General features: G+C 41.0%; 1 protein-coding gene across 1 annotated transcript; it reads right to left on the reverse strand.

The window, feature by feature from the left end:
• Nucleotides 1-496: 496 nt before the first annotated feature.
• On the reverse strand, nucleotides 497-2,356 carry LOC127641294 (piggyBac transposable element-derived protein 2-like). Its single transcript, XM_052124202.1, has 2 exons — nucleotides 1,603-2,356; nucleotides 497-1,470 (listed from the first exon to the last, which is right to left on the reverse strand). Exons 1-2 carry the CDS (start codon nucleotides 2,354-2,356, stop codon nucleotides 497-499), a joined length of 1,728 nt encoding a protein of 575 aa, XP_051980162.1.
• Nucleotides 2,357-17,836: the final 15,480 nt, after the last annotated feature.

Here is a 17,836-nt window from a genome sequence, read left to right on the forward strand (position 1 = left end):
CAAAGGAATAACTTTAGTACATTTCCAAGCAAGAGGCACTTCACATGTATCAAATGACATATTAAAAAGCACAGCCAATGGTGGTGCTAGTACATGCGAGGCAAGTTTAATAAACTTACCCTCAAGACCATCAGGGCCAGGACTACTGCTATTGGAAAGCTTATTAATAGCCTGTTGAACTTCCATTGATCTAACAAGTCTAAATTTGAAAGAACTACCGCAGGGTTGGCTGTTAAGACACGGGTCTGCGAGAAAAACAGGAGGTTGGACAAGCGGTATTTGAGAAAAAAGCAAACTAAAGGCATTAGAAATCACAGCTGGATCATTAGTTATTTCATTATTAATTATAAGTTATTGTGATATGAACAATAACTTTTTATATACAACTTTTCAAACAATGTAACAAAGTGCTTTTCAGTGGCAGAACAACAACAAAAACAATATGGGATCCAAATCCAATATCTCAAATCCTCATTGAGTAGGGCATGTTTCCAAGTCACTTTGTCATGTGGTACTCCAAGAAACAGTTTTTGTCTTTTGTAAAGCACAGAAGTACTTTGCACTTCAGGCAGGCCATTTGCGTGTAGCCATTCTTGCACAGTCTGCATCGTCCACGTTTCTCAGCATGGATGGGGAAATGATCGCATCGGTCTAATCTGACATCAACCGATGGTGCAGAGATCCTCTGAAGTGGAGTTGGAGGTGGGGCAGCTTGATGGGACATTGGATCATCTTCCAATGACGGTCGTCCTCTTTTCCTACTGTTCAAGTCAGCCTGTTTGCCAACCTTGATGAGGGCATCTGCAACTTGAACACGGAAGTCAAGAAGTGGCATATACTTCTTCTCCTGCTTCTGGGTGAGATGACGGCGATAGAGGAGCCAACCATTGACCAGTGATAGGTCAATCAAGTAGTACAAAATGCGCAGATACCAACGACGTGGGCGGATGTCAATGCGATAGAGAGCTGCAAACATGTCTGCTAAGTCTACTCCTCCCATGTTGTGGTTGTACACCTTGACAATGTGGGGTCTGTCCACTTCCACATATTCCTTCTTCTCTTTCGACCACCTTCTGCATCTCTCAACAGGTTCAGGGCCAATGAAGGATGACGCCAGCAACACTGCCTTGTTATCATACCACTTCACGATGGACATCCCACTTGTCTTTTCATATTTCACTTCATACGCACCACGCCCGGCATTTGAGAGTTCCTTGTCACTCTTGAGGGTACATCCACGGAGACGGTTACGATTGATGGTAGCAACTGTTAGAATTCCCATTTTCTTCAGTTCCACAATGAGTTCAGGGGAAGTGAACCAGTTGTCGAAGAAGCACTTGTAGTTTAGTCCTTTTGGAACTTCTGATACGAGACGAAGCACAACTTCACCGGCAACACGAAGTCCACGCTCATTGGTCACGGTCCCTTTTCCAGTGTATACTTCAAAGTCATAGACTAGTCCAGTGACACCTGCACGAGTAAAGACCTTGATTCCCCATTTATGCGGCTTGTTCTTGATATACTATTTCATTCCAATCTTTCCTTTGAAGGGGATCATCTGCTCATCAATGGAATGGTTTTCTTCTGGTTCAACCTTCAAACAGTTGGCACGGACTTTCTCAAGAACTGGACGCACCTTGAATAATGGATCGTATCCAGGCTCACCCTTTTGCTTCACATTGGTATTGTCGTTCATGTGGATGTATGTATGCAGATTATCAAATCGCTTACGTCCCATGACTGTCGCAATTGGGTCGTAGCGGGTTGCCATCTGCCAGTACATGCGGTACGATGGCATACGTACTACGGTCATCAAGATGTGTAAACCAATGAATTGCTCTATTTCAGAAGGGGTTGTTTTCAGTTCTGAGCCATTCTTCATAACTGCATACAAGTTAGATTGGTGAGAAATATGTTCAAACACAGATTTGTCCATGAACTGATCAAAATACCACTTTGGACTTGGTATTTCGTCTGGGGGAGGTGAGAATGCAGGTCCTCGGAATGAAGAGTCTATGTCAGCTGCTGGGGGTTTCCTCTGCCTCCAAGAAAACTCTTTGTTGACTGGAGCTGGGCCTGGCTGAGGTTCATTGTCATCTGGGACCTCAGTGTCACTGTCTGCATGTATGTTATGAATTTCAACATCAAGGTGGTTGAGATTAGCTTTTGGTATTGCTGCAAGTGGCTTATCATCATCAAATCTGGAGTCAGACTCGTATGCTTCAGGAGATTCCTCAAAATCTGGATCAGCAATTTTATCGTCTGGAATGGATTCTGTGTCAGATAAAGCACCATCAGGAAGGCAAATGTACTCGATGACTTCCCTGGCTGAGTAAATCTTTCGTCTGCCTGCCATAACACACTGCAAATCCTGCATAGAGAGTATTCTGTAAGGTAGTTTGCCAAAAAATGCTTTGACACAATGATCTGTACTAATAAATGTGCCATGGAATTTAGGCTACATCAGTTTTCCTCACTGCACAGTCAAATGAACATGGTGTTGTGCCATTGCTTTTGATCAAATCTGCCTCTGATTGTTTGTAACTTCACTCCAAATTATTAAATTTTCCATATGATATACCCTCAGTGACACCTCAAAGTAATACGTAAACACTGGTGATAGGAAAATAACCCTAGTATAAACTGTTGCTCAAAATATAGGCAAACTAGTAGATAAAGCATGTGGTATCCAGTGGTACCTATCTGGCCACACGTTGCAAATCTGCTACGTTGAAATAGAGCTGCACCAGGGGAAAAATCCAGAAGAGATAAAATCTACTAATTGGCATTTACTGTGTCTATATACACTTATGATTCTTCTTATGCAGTTTTAGTTTCAAATTAACGGAGGTTGATAGTGATACTTACACGAAATTGATGCCAAGAAAATCAGTTTCAGGGAACCCATGGAAACAGACATGTTGGAAGTGAGACTACACTGCCATCTGGTGAGCAAGTGGGAAACTGTTTGTTGCTAATGGACAACCAAGTCCTGCAGTGGTACTTCTGAGTAAAAAAAAACTCATAAAATATGTATCTGGAGTAATAAGGTAGTTAGTTTTTAACTGTTTCAAATCAGCATCGCCTGCCTATCTTTAAAATTTAATTAAAATTAAACAAAAAGAAAGATTTTAAAATCAACACTGAACATAACAGGAAGCTGTTAAAAACCTGGCTGCCACATTCTGAACAATTTGTAAGCAAGATAAAGCAGATTAAGAAAGGCCAATGTACAGTGAATTAGAATAGTCCAGCCGCGATGCAATAAGAGCATGGATCACAATTTACAGATCTTTAATAGAAAGGAAATGTTTTAGCTTTGCAATAGATCTGAGATGAAAGTAGCTTCCCTCAATAACATCACTAATCTGTTTATCAGAAAGAAGTAAAGAGTCAAAAATGATCCCAAGATTCTTAACGTCCTTTTGTACTTTGGAAGAAAGTGGACCTAACTGTGATTCCAAGACAGAAGAGGAAGATATAGGACAGTCTAAAATCAACACTTCAGTTTTACATTAATTTAAATGCAAAAAAAATGATTCGATTTCCTGATGTAATCATTAGATGCACCTGCGGCCAGGCTATAAATGGATACGTCACCAGGTGTCGTCAGATACTTCTTTTTGAAGAGCAGTCCTGGAACGTCCCAGTGCGGAAAAGAAGCGCAGCATCTAGTTCCGTTTTTTTCAGGGAACAAAGGTTACACATGTAATCCGAGACGTTCCCTTTACAAAAAGCTTCACTATGATGCTGTGCTGCTAAGCGCTATGGGGAACGCAATACCCATGCCGCCGCACTGGGGGCTGTCCGGACCCCTATGGTTGTGCAGTGTACTCACAAAAATGCGAGAGGTCTCAGCCATGAGCTTGAGATGTCAACTCAAGGGCATAAGATCCCGGAGTAGCATAAACATCTAAACCATTCAATTTGATGAAGGTGTGTGGAGAGGACCAGCCTGCCGCATCACAAACTTGTTCAGGCATGAGTGGAGATGTCGACTCAAGGGCATAAGAGCCCGGAGTGCAGAACATCCAAACTATAAAAGTCCAATGAATGTGTGCGGAGAGGACAACCTGCCGCATCACAAACTTGTTCAGGCATGAGCGGAGATGTCGACTCAAGGACATGAGAGTCCGGAGTAGCAAAGCATCTAACCCATAAAGTTCGATGAATGTGTGCGAAGAGAACCCATCGCAACACAACTTCTCATAAAAACTGATGAATGTGAGCGGAGAGGACCAGCCTGCCACATAGAAAGGGAACGAAGGCCTATTAGCCTAGGGGTTTTGGCCCTTGGAAGAAATCCCCTGGCTTTGGGCCACAACAAAAATGGTCTCCTGAGCAGAAGGTCCAGAGGGATCACCGTGGACGCGGTCGCCCTGAGACCTGAAAATCGTTGATACTGATAACAGTGCAACCTTGACCTAGCCTGAAATTGCTCAGGGTGATCTGAATGGACTCAATCCTAGTGGGAGACAGTTGTGCCCACATTGTGAATGAACTCCATACGATGCCCCGATAGACAGTGTTCTGAGTGGGAGAGAGGACGCTTTTCTTGGCGTTGAGCCTCAACCCCAGAGAAACAGATGAGCTAAGACGATGTCACTGTGCTGAACTGACAGTTCCTGGAACTGCGCTAGGATCAGCCAGTCGTCTACATAATTGAGAATGCAGATGCCCCGGAATCGCAAGGAGCCAGCGCTACATCATGCATTGTGAATGTGCGAGTAAAAAGGGCTAGGCCGAGTGAAAGAACCTGACTCTGGAAGACTTCGCCCCCGGAAGCGAACCTCAGGAACTTTCCATGTTGTGGCAGAACTTCTAAATGAAGTATAGAAGTGCGTCATAAGATCGATGGTGACCTGCCAAACGAGTTGTAGGGCTTGAGACACGACCGTCTTGACAGGCATCATCTTGGACTTGAACACCCACGGGAAGTTCAAGCTTTAAGATCTAAGCCAGACACCACCCCTCACCCTCCATGGGAAATGGGAAGTATTTAGTGTAATAACCTAACTCTCTCTCTGGAAGGGGAACACATACCATGGCCCCTTTAACCAGGAGATTGAGGTTTTTTTTTTACATAAAAAAGAAATCCGGTTTACGGTAGTGAGAACACGCCGTTGAAACACGGAAAAGCGGCGAGTTAATTAAATTCTGACGCCCTTATATGACCCACAGAAAATAATATATCTGACAGACGTTTCCACGCTGCCAGGATCTCTGAGATGGGTATTATATTTTAACACTTCCTGTTGAGGGGCTGTCGAGTGTTTCGCATCCTGAATAAAATGCAGGAACAGCGAAAACACCCAATTTTGACGGAAGCCTCTGCAACCCGAAACACCAAGAGGTGGCGGGAATGGAGGGGCTTTGAGGGGGTACCGGGAGGGGTGAAGTGAAGCATACGCCCTGTCCCGAGGGGAGCTACCCCCTAAGCTCCCCCGTCGCAAGACCGTCAGGGTTTTCTCTTACTAGAAATTATAGTCCTGAGGTCTTGCTTCAGGGCTGGCGAGGGCGGCGAGACTGTCCCCAATCCCTGGGAGGAGGAGCATGACTCGCCACGCTTTGCTTTTGAGCCTTCCTTCAGACAGGACCGAGGCGGGTCTGAGGCTTGCTTCCCACTAAAGTGAAGGTTGTCCTACAAGGCTTTAAGGGGAGAGAGGGCTTCTTAAGTGACGATGCCGAGCCCGGCGAGAGATAGCCCACAAGTGTCTCTCCAACCAGCGGCATCACTGAATACCCCCGTGCCTCAGCACCCACGATAGTCGAATATAATGACGTCGAGGGTATGTGAACACGGGAAGAAAATATATATATGTTTTCTTTTTTTTTTCTTTTAGGGGTTCCTCCATGAGCAAAAAAGCTCTTCATGGAGGTTATCAAAGAAGGGAAGGGACTCATGAGGCGTTCCCTTTCTTAGACTGGAAGATAAAATCTTTCCCCTAATTTGGAGGGTTTGGGGGTCTCTTTTTCGAATGGCCAGTCCAATCTGGCAACCGCACGAGTAACAACATCGAGCAATTCCTCCGTAGATTTTTTAGCGCGGACGGAAAGCTCGGAGGCGGGAAGAGAATCGCGATCCTCCTCATGATCCGAAGAAGCGTCGGAACGTGCTTCGAGATCATGTGAAGGACCAGCTGGGTTTGGGGAGAGAGCGAGAGAAAGGGATCAACCCGTCTCTTGCTCCTTAGCCAAATCCATGCAAGAGCCCCACGAACGATGTTTATTTTATTTTTCATGAGTGCTGACTCCCGGAACAAGCGAGGCGAGTGCGAAGCACTTTGCCTGTTAAAGCAAATTGCAGTCCTCGCACCCGCCCTGCTGCAACGCGAGAGCAGCGTGCTCTTACCCCCAAACAAACGGAGCAAAAACTGATGCATCATTTGTGGCTTTCAGTCATTCTCTCTTTTTTTTCTTTTCTTTTTTAGAAATATATATATATATATATATATATATATATATATATATATATATATAATATTTTCTAAGCAGAACAGAAAAATATTCACTGCACACTGCCTAACCAATTCTAACTCCTAACAGAGGAAAGAAAGTTTTGACAGGGTTTCTGCAAAACAGAATCGCTCTGAAAAAAAAGTTTCTGACGACACCTGGTGACGTACCCATTTATAGCCTGGCCGCAGGTGCATCTAATGATTACATCAGCCGAGGCTATAAATTCCGGTCAATGTTCATTGACGTGTTACACACATTATTTCAGCTCGGTCACAACTAGGATTGTTCCCCCATAGCTTTTAGCAGCGCAGCATCATAGTGAAGCTTTTTGTAAAGGGAACTAAAACAGCGTATGAGACCAGCAAGCAAGATATAATTTGTGACCTTCAACAAAGCAGACTCAGTACTGTGTAAGGATCTGAAATGAACTGAAACATGTCTAAAATGTTAAAAGTGTTCAGATAAGAGTGAATCTGTGAATAGATGAATCTTTCCAAAAGCTTGGAAATAAAGGTCAATTTAGAAATTGGCCTGTAATTACTTTGTATTGCTGAATCAAGATGTTTTAAATAAATTATAAAAATGAACAAAGGTTTAACTAATGGACTAGTTACAGCTAAAACTAGCTGTAACTAGTCCATTAGCTAGGGAGCTATTAATTATAGGTGTTACGCTTGGACTAATTGTCTTAAAAACATCTTTGAAAAGACGTGAATGAAGAACATCGAACTTGCAACCTGAACATTTCATTGTTGAAATTACTTCAGCTAGATGGGATGGGGAAACTGGTTGAAAATGAGACAGACAGCTGGCAGGTGGAGATACTTGTGGATATCCCAACATAGAAGGTACAATTGTAGAATTTATACATTTTTTTTTATTTGTGAATAACATAATATAAAACTATTTTTACACAGGTCTCTGTGGAATTATCGGGAAAGACATAATAATAGGGTTTAAACAGAATCAATTGTCTTAAAGCTTTGGGTCTATTTGCATTATAAGCAATTTATTTTAAAAGAACTTTGATTTTGCCTCCTTTACTGACGTTTGATCATTAATTAAACATGCCTTTAGAATATCGTATGAGACCTGAAGCTTGTCCCTTATCCACTTTCACTACGCTTTTCCACACTGTTGTCTGAGAGCACAGGTGACATAATTTAGCCAAGGCTGGGAAGCACCCTTTACTCTCCTTGGCTTAAACAGAGTCACACTGTCAAGAATAATAGAACATGATTTATTAAAAGCTTGAAACAAATATTCAATAACCATATCATTTGAAACATCGTCTGTGAAGTGTGCTAAATAATAATCAAAAAATAAGTTGGCGGTAGAGGAATGAATAGCACTGGAATAGTGTAAAGGCTGAGAAAATTGATGTAAAGGACATGGGCAAACAGATTCAAACACAACTGAATAATGTTCAGAAATATCAGCATCAGAAATCTCCAAATTTGAAACAAAAACCATGAGACAGTACGAGTTCTAATGTATGACCCAAATTATGCATTGAACCATGGACTGGTTGTACAAAATTAGAGACAAAATTAGAGTTGTACAAAATTAGAGACCTGTCTCAGTCAAAAATAAAACATCTTGTAAATGAGACATGAAAAGTAATTTAGAAAAAAGATTTATTTGATATTGACCTTACATTCACTAAGGCCATCTTGACTGTCACATAGTCTGTACTCTTAGTAGAGCTGAGAGATGAGTGCATCAGCAAACTGAGATTTTTTAAATTGACTCTCTGACTTTCATCACTTGAATTGGCGGGGAAATGGTGATTTGTAGACCAGATAAACAGAATTAATTGTCAGGGGAGGCAGCCAGCATCCTCGAGCAGAGATCATGGCGAGATCCCCGGTGGACATACCTGGGGCGACGTGTGATTCCCAGGGTAGCACAATGATATTAGACTCCAACAGGAAGATGTAACGAGGAGTTCAGTCACTGTAAATCCACATGAGAGTAATAAAACACCATGTTGGGAAAACAATAAAAACATGTGGCAGCAAATAAGCACCATGTTCCCCGATTGGACAGATGGAAATCAGCGGTAAAGCTCCAGCAAGCCAGAGCAATCAGTAGAAGACAAAACATCATTGGTGGCCCATCTACACGAGCAAGATTTAATTTCCATGTAGCCCAGCACACTCAGGTAGGCCGGTCAAATCCAAGCGTGGTGATGAAGTGGGGACATTGCATAGATCGCAGACAGATGAAAAGTCAATAGTTCATAAAAAGGCACATTAGGCAAAGTCCATTAAATTTCATAAGAGGTCAATTCAAACAGGAAGAATTAAATCTACCTAAAATGAACATCAAAGAAACTGGGAAGCAGCGATAGTCAGACATGCCAGTGTTTGCTCAAAGTTTTCAACATCCACACACCAGCAGGAGTCATTGTATGGCAGCTTGCCAAGAGGCTATTGAGGAAGAGATTCAGCAGACGTTATACATGGGGGTCACTGAGGAATCAAGCAGCCCATTGTAGAAAATTTGGTTGTATAATTGTACACGGTACAGATTAAAGTACTGCGATTCTCCACCACTATACGTAGGAACAGTATGTGTGAGCTACGAATTAAATTAAATTGTCCTTATTTTATATTATTATGTCAGAAAATGTATAATGGAATTAGTCGCGTTCGACAACCATTATAAATGAGATATAACTACATTATTTGTCTGAATAAAATTTTCCACCATTAAAATCTTAATACAACATCTCATTGTATCCACTCACAATTTCTAATGTAAGGAATTTGCTTTAAGAAGGAACTTATGATTAATTCACTTATTGGAGTAATATTATTCTCATGGCTTATTGAAAATAATATTACACATATTTAGGTACCGCTCTGAAGTGAAATGTTTTAATAACAGGGATGACATTATTTATCAAAATATACCACAATCAAATTATCTTTGAATACAGACAAACTTTATTGCTATTCCAAACTTAAATGTATCTAACACATAAAACATTGATCAACAGAATGATCAATACAGTGAAAACGAACTTTATGGAGTCTGTTGGCAACCATTTATCCTTCTTTGAGTCTAAATCGATTTGCAATCGGATTACCAAAGTATTCAACTAATACTCCATTTGAGCAAAAAGCCTGGAGATGTACTTGGGTGTTGTTACATTTCTTTGCATTGTGTTTCCTTGTGTTACTTGGTTCTTTGGCGTTTGTAGGAAGTTAGATCCGTCAATGTTGATGTGTGTGAACCGTAGAGCAGAGAGTGAGAGTCTTCCTCTGGACTTTCTGTGTCCCGAGTTTTCTTTGGACTCTACATTCCAAAGGATCTGGAAGCAGAAAGAGATCCGAAGAGGACAGACCAAGCGATGGTCCAAAGAGACCGTTGCAAGAGAGCAATTCTGCAGAAGAGGAAGTTCATCCTTGGTTAGGAAAGTTTTGAACTGAAATTGGCTGCACTCCAAAGGTGTTCTGAGCCAATCAGAGTCACATGTCGACTAGTCTGTCCATTTCCCAAAGTTGATTTACGATCCTTTGTGGAGGATTGTCACAAACTCCCACTCAAAAATAGTGCATGTTTAATCATGAACTTGTACAACAACAGTACACGAAACATGACATTTGTTGTCATCTACATTCTCTACGTAAACAAGCATTTACATACTACATATGACATTCTTTCATGAATATTATACGTGTAAGTAACAAAACATGAAAATCCCTGGTTACAAATCATACTGGTTAATTCATTGGTTTTACAACATGGATACACAAGTGATGATAGGTCATAGAGTCATTTTCAGAATTATCTAGCAAGGCTAGGTATGGTTTATACTTTATAGTGTTAAATCACAAAGACTGGGATGTGGATCTCACAAGGAAACCTTTCAAAGAAAACCTGCTTTAACTCTGTGTGGAAGTTCAGAAGGTCATGCTGAGGGTTTAAGTTTGTGGAACAAAGAAGGATCTTCTTTATTGGCCAGCTCTGTCATTACAAAACCTAGTTTTAAATTGAGCAGGCATGGGAGAATCGGTCTCCTTCAGCAATTTAGGTGCCATATATTCGTTTTTATGACTCTCTCTAATGGTTCATTGGAGGATCTCTCTGATCTGTGGAATGTGATGTGTTCATTTGATGGCTTTGTTTGTGGTTAATCCTACACCATGGTCCAGCCAGATTGTGATGTATCCAAAGCCCGATGGCAGCTATAGATTCTGTAATGACTTCCATAAGCTCAATGAGGTCCCTGGTTTTACGGATGTCCTATGCCCACAGGTGGATGAGCTAATTGAACATTTGGGAAGAACTCAGTTAATTTCCACATATGACCACACAAATGTTTACTGGCAGGTACCCCTGACCCCCAATGCGAAGTAGATTACCATGACTTGCAGTACCGGGTCCTTCCTTTTGGGCTTCATGGGGCCCCAGCCACCTTTCCAATTCATGATGGATGTCATTCTTTGATCCTATGCAGCCGCCTACATTGATGCCTACATGGATAATGTGGTTATTCACTATGCATTGTGGAACTTCTCTCAGCCATCAACAAAATTCCTTTTCCTTGGGTTGGCTGGATATTATCAATGCTTTATTCCTCACTTCTCCTCCTTAACTTGTCCACTCATAAACCTAACCAAGAAAGGACAGCCCGAGAAGATCAGCTGGAACCCAGAATCTGAGAAGGCATTCCAGGTACACAAAGAAGCCCTAACGATAAAGTGTGCAGTCCTGGAAACTACCTCCTTGGGTGAAGCTTTAACTCGGTTACTGATCATGCCCTCCTACAGTGGATGGCCAAGGCCAAATATACAAATGCCAGAGTTACTTATTAGTTCCCTGAGCTCCAGGACTACCAAGTTGTGGTGAAACATCAAGACAGGACAGTTAATGGAAATGCTGATGACCTCTCCCGAATGTTCATGTCCCAATGTTAAGGTCTTGTGAGTCAGTTGGGATCTGAACATTTGTACAGAGTGGTTTTCTGAGTTGCCATAGACTTTTTCAGTTCGAATCAGTCTGACCATTCTCTGTTGACCTCTCTCATCAACAAGCACTCATCCACAGAACTGCCACTCTCTGAATGATGCCAAAACCAAAAAACTATTATCCAGAGTAAATTCTAGATACCGTTGTGTGTGAAAATCCCAGGAGATACAGCAGTTACAGAAATACTCAAACCAGCCTATCTGGCACCAACAGGCTGGTGTTCAAATTTGTTAATAACGCGTTATTTTCGACAGCACTAATATATATATATATATATATATATATATATATATATATATATATATATATACTGTATATACGAACACAGGTGGTCAAAAGAACCACCTAACCACTTCACTTGTGACCAAGTGAAAGTGAATTGTATTTCCTGTTCGCTTGTGATCAAATCTTAATACAGGTGTAGTCAGGGCAAGTTGTCACTTGCTCACAACATATAATAATTGAAATCTTGTCTGCAAATCGCGATTACGTACTCCCTCTGTCTCCCTCACTTTTCTTTCTACCTTTAAATAAATAAATAAAACCCTGGAAAAACAAGTTTTCTTCAGTTACAATGGTCCTGCTAAAAGAGTATGTAGAATAGCTCACCTTTCATGGATAGCCAGACTGGGGAAGATTCCATCAATTGCACCTTGCAGCTTTAGAAGTGGGCAGTCCTTACGGTTCATTGTGCAGGGCCTAGCTTGAGGCTTAGACTGTAATGGCCCTGTTATGCATTTTTGCCAAACAATTGACCATTTAACCATTCTATACTGTCTTTTTAGCTCCTTGACGCGTTGCCTGTTATTACCGCTTTGTTTTTCTTCCCAACATGGTGATGTGTGAGCTCCTTTCACACATGTGCTGTGCTTTTTCCGTGGCTTTTCTTCTGTAAGGGTGATTACAGTTTTCTCTCTCTCTCTCTTCCTCTGCTGAATACCCACTCTGCTTTGCTGGAAAGTCAAATGCATATACATGTTGCCATGGAAAATCTTAGAATATATATTTATATATTGTATGTGATTTTTCATCTTCTTCTTTTGGCCTCAATTGCTTTATATCAGTGGTGTAGAGCCTGTTGCCCTCAGGGCCAGATTTAGATGTGTGTGGGTCTTCAAGGGTTTTACCGCACAAAAGCTCATTGGATTGGGGCTGCTACGCCATACAAGTGCGACCGAATTGTGTCATTTCTGGTTTTCTACTTTGTGCCGGATCCAATGGAAAGTCCAATAGAAGAGCAAAAAATACAAGACAAAAACTTATGAAAAAAGGCCCGATTGGATTATATGAGACCTGGCATATTCCTAGTTTTGAAGAAAGTCTTGGTTGCCGTCTTATCATCATTTTGCCTCCCAGCTTAATGAATTTAACAGGCAGAGCCAAATGATTGTCCTTGTTTTGAGTTCATATGTCTAAGCCTTAAACTGCTATTTTAACAGAGAAAAAAGATAGGGGACAGATCTTACCTGTCATATTGCATATTGTTATGTGAAATGATGCTGAGGTTTGATGATAATGCTAAGAGTACATTAACATATTTGCAGATGCAGAAGAATACTCAAATTGCTCTGTAAACATGAAACACCTGTAAACATGGTGGAAGAAATTACACTGCATTGCATCAGAATTGCATAATTATCAGTTCTGAAATTAGTATTTTTCTCTAATTTCTCATGCAGGTATAATCAGCTCAATTTCACTGTCCTATCTTGCTCCAAAAGAGCATGAAAGTTTCTCTGCATTGCCAACAGGTAATCATGTCTGATTAGCAGTTCAACACATATCAAATTACATTTGGTTAGGAAGCATGATTTATCCACCATGACTTCAAATATAAACAAGCTTTAAGGGAAAACACTGGTGGTATGCCTCCAAAGATTACAGGGGATAGAAATAGATGTTGATACCAAAAACACAACATTTTAATTAATAAATGAGAAACAAACAAATACAACTGATTTTGCTATATTTATTTTACTGTTTTATTTAACTTAAATAGCACTTTTTTGTCTTTGTTGAAAAAGGTGATATTTTAAGGTAATTATTCTTCCAATGGTTTTATCATTTATGTTCTAATAAACAGTGTGGAGTGTGTTGTGACACATAGATGATCCTTTAGCGCCTCTCTCTCAAAACTAAAGGTGTGTGTGATGTGACTGTGACTGTGAGATGTTTAGAGACTGAAGAACAGGATGCATCATGGAGTCCTGATCAGTACTGTTTTCAGATTTCAAGCTTTAGTTGCATTTTCACTCCTTCATTTGCTTGTTACTTATTGTTTTAGTTAAGTGAAATGATATTTTTATTATTTTGGATGTCATGTGGATATAGCTTAGTATTACTGCAGCTACTGTATATGGCCTAATGGTCCAGCTTTTGAAGGAATTTATTATAAGGAACAGCACTCTTATATATAAGACACTCTTTATACCGATTTAATTCAGAGAGTACCAATGTTGAAATTTAGATCATTATTACTGCCAAATCTACCTTCTATGTCAGTATTCGCTCAGATCCTGTTTACATCTTGAATTTTAATCATCAACAAACATGATGTGCAAAGTTCTCTGTTATTTTAGTTGAATACCTGTATTAAATTAACTGCCTATTTGCTTCTTTTGATTTATGCATATACTGTATACTGTATGTATCGGTTTTTTTTTTTTTCCAAATTATTTATTCAGATAATTATTTTCTTTAAAGCTGCACCTAACAGACACAATTTAAAATCCTTTCAGTGCAGTGGTTGATTGACAGGTGAATAGTTGTGCAGGACACTTTAGACAGTACACTCAAAATGTAGTGCTAGCAATTTTATATATTGGAACTAACATAATTTTACCACACAAATAAATATTTTATGGGAAATTGAATATTACTCCATTGTAGCCGAAGGTTTTATTGTGTATTCTATTGTTCATTCCTCTATGTGGACAAAGCACTTTAAGAATTTTGTATCGAGCCTTATTAGGTTACTCATTTAAGGAGAATTAACATTATGGCAAATTATGTGCCTGTTGTCTACTGGATATTAAGGCTATTTATAAAATGTTAACTGTTATTTTATTCCAATTTGTTAATCGTTGTTTTTAAAACTCAGTTGGCATCTGAATATTGGTGATTGAAAAACATATTAGTGATGTATTATTAATCCTCATTGTTTTTTTTTTTATATTTTCTTTTTCAGTACAACAGTGAGCAATTGTGTGATACTTCAATGTTTCATTTCTGCACATCAACTAAGCAAATTGTGCAACAGAACCTCATTGTAATTCAAACTAACTGTAGCAGCTGCATGTGTGTTCCCCTTCTATCGCTCACTCGACATTGTGTCGAATGAAGTGACTCAAGGGGTCTTCCTGGGATGCTAAACGTACCTCTGAACCTGAGAAAAGGCCAATGTCAAGTTGGCAGACAGAATTTGCATGCCCCACCCCGGACATACGGGTATAAAGTGAAGCGGGGCAGCGAGTGCCAGTCAGAATTTTTCTTCGGAGCCGGACAGTTGTGCAACAAGCAAGCTGAAGTTCACCACTTTTTCACTCACCTCTTTCAGCGAGAAGCATTGCTGTTGGATCTACGGCGCTTTTCCAGCTGGCGTTCTCTTTCTCTGCACGCTGTGTAGTCTACGCCCCTGGGCGCTTCAACAGCGCTTTTCACTGTTAAAAGAGTGTTCTCCTCCTAAAAGTGTTTGATTTCTCTAAAAGTTTTCCAGTCACAAAAGAGCAATACACAGCGGTGTTGAACGTCCTTTTCAGGACTTGTCTTTTTCAAGATACCTTTCCGCCCTGTGTTGTTCCTGGATGCGGTCGATTACTCTCCAAGACCGAAGGCCACAGACGCTGCCTCGTGTGCCTGGGCAGCGATCACACTGAGGCAGCGTTTGTGGATGGCTCATGTACTCATTGCGACAATATGACCAAAGCAGCGTTGCGGTCGTGGCTCTCCTTCCTCAAGGTGAATGCCACTTCATCCGCCCCCACATCGCTCCTTTTTCCCACAGGATTGAGGACGACACGGCAGGCGATGAAGGTGATATGGGGATAATGACGGGCTCGGTTTTGCCGGGTAAATCCCCACGAACCACCCGCCCACCGACACACTTGCTCGCTTCCGTCCGAGCTCGGGATGAGTGCGGCTCGCCTCACAGCCAGCCGGCATTCTCCATTGAGCCCCTGGACTTGGATGATGACACCGGGCACTGCATCGGAGAGCGTCCAGGCATCTGATGTGGAAGACTCGACTTCGGGTCAGCCCGCCCAGTCTGAAGTGCCAAAGCACTTAAAGATCTGAACCTGGGTAGTCCCGACCCCGACGTGCTGCAGGAACTGCACTCTGCCAACGACCTCTTCGGCGACACCGTTGACGACTTCGCTCGGCAGTGAAGAAGCAGACGGAGGCGATATCTCACATCATGCCGCGGCACCGCCCAACCAGCAAGCCCCGCGCACCGCCTGCTCGCCGAGGGTGTCCCCCTGCGACCAAACAACAAGTAGCTCCACCTCAACCTGGGCCCAGCTCTCAGCCCCTGGGCCCAGCTCCACCCCCCGTCTTCAGGACCCCTTCCAGGACCAGGAAAGCTCCGAAGCGCTCCTGAGACGGGCGACCCATGCAGTCAGATGTTTGCTCCGGAGCTGGTACCAAGATCACTCCGTCCCCTGGTGGAGGGCCAGGAGGACAATCCTTGTTTACATTATGTCATCTGATTCAAGTCTGCAGTGTCCTGACAGTTTCCCTTTTGGGAAATGCAGCATATCCCCACATTTCAAATCACTTTTGAATAGACTCAGTTTGTTTTTAAATGAAGCGACACTGCTATGTGCTCAGCACACCTAATAGCTGTTTTATCTGAGAGTGGTAGTTGTCTGGAGGCTTCAACAACGTCTTCTCCTCGAAAAGGGTTTCAGCTGTAGTAACCAAACATTGCTTGTCCACACCTGTAAATCATGTCCACATCTGTAAAAGTTTTCCTGTTTTTTGCCATAACCCACACGCATTTTCCTTAGCACACGTGGCATTTTAAATAATTTTTGTTTTATGAGAATATCCATTTTTTAATGAAGTGATCCTGTCTGATCTTAAACGGGAGCCCAGTGGATATTAGTGGACAAAATCTATGTGCTTCATTTCATAGTGCCGTTTGATGTTCCCACTTTTAATAACAGCAACAGCCTCTGTACATATTAAACATACCGGTTGAGCATTAGGTCGCTGTGGCAAAACAAAGCAATAAGCATCTCTCCACTCTTCTTTAAATTAACGATTTTCGGTATCAACTTTCTTTTTTTTGGCTGCCATATTTAAACACATGGATGTTAACTTCACATCGAAAGCACTGGAGGCGGAAAAACAGCATTCAACAGTGATCACGAGTATAGTGCGCACGAGCGATGGTGTTAAAAAAACGAGCTCTTGTTCATTTTTTTTTGTGAAAATTGACGATAGTTCAAATTAACAGAACACTCGATCAGAGATGGTGTTGTGAGTGAATGAGAGAGTACAAATAATAATACAAAATTACAATAATGATAATATTAAGTAAATAAAACGATTCCGCAGTCCGTTCAAAAGCATCTGGTGGGCCGCCTATTGACTACCCCCGGTCTACACTATTGAGCATTTAAACCTTTATGGATTTTAACTATTTTTATTTATTTTTTTAATTCAGAATAAAGTCTCCCTGCTCTCCAGATTTTTACCTTAATCGCTCATTTGGGTATAAATGAGCTCCGACGTGACATCGTCTCTTCAGGTCAGGAATTTAACATCACGCTCAGGTTTAGGCTATAAATGAATACATGGGAATCATGTGTGAATCGTATGATACATTAACATAGAAATTTCAAGAAGTGGAACGTGTATATGTTGTTGTATCTTAATGTTCATCTTGATAAACACCAGATGCACAAAAGTTTTGTAATTTTGCATATGGTTATTTAAAATGCCACTTTATCCTTGTGCTTCTTGGATAATCAATAATAATCAAGTTTTTTTTATATATATATATTCGGATTAATCCATTATTCATTTTGAAGTCATTATTCGTGCCTTTCTGAAAAAGGAATTCAGCTTTGGGCAACTCCCTATTACATATGTAGAGATGTACTGTACAATTTGTGCCTCCTTATAATTATTGATAAAAAGGTGTGGTCTTATGGCAGTCTCTTTTTCTGTAATTTTATGTCCATTATGACTTCAAAACAAATAACACATTTATCCATTCATCAAAATATTAATTAGACGAAGGACAAGGATAATAGAGAGTTTTGCTCTTGCCATGTATGCTATTCTACTGCATTTCCCCAAGTCATCAAATGTAATTTAACTTAATAATGATGCCTATACATGTGCGCACAAAATCAGCCTCTAGTGTAATGTAAAACTTCATAGACTTTCA

Source organism: Xyrauchen texanus, chromosome 4, assembly GCF_025860055.1.
Source record: "Xyrauchen texanus isolate HMW12.3.18 chromosome 4, RBS_HiC_50CHRs, whole genome shotgun sequence".
NCBI lineage: Eukaryota > Metazoa > Chordata > Actinopteri > Cypriniformes > Catostomidae > Xyrauchen > Xyrauchen texanus.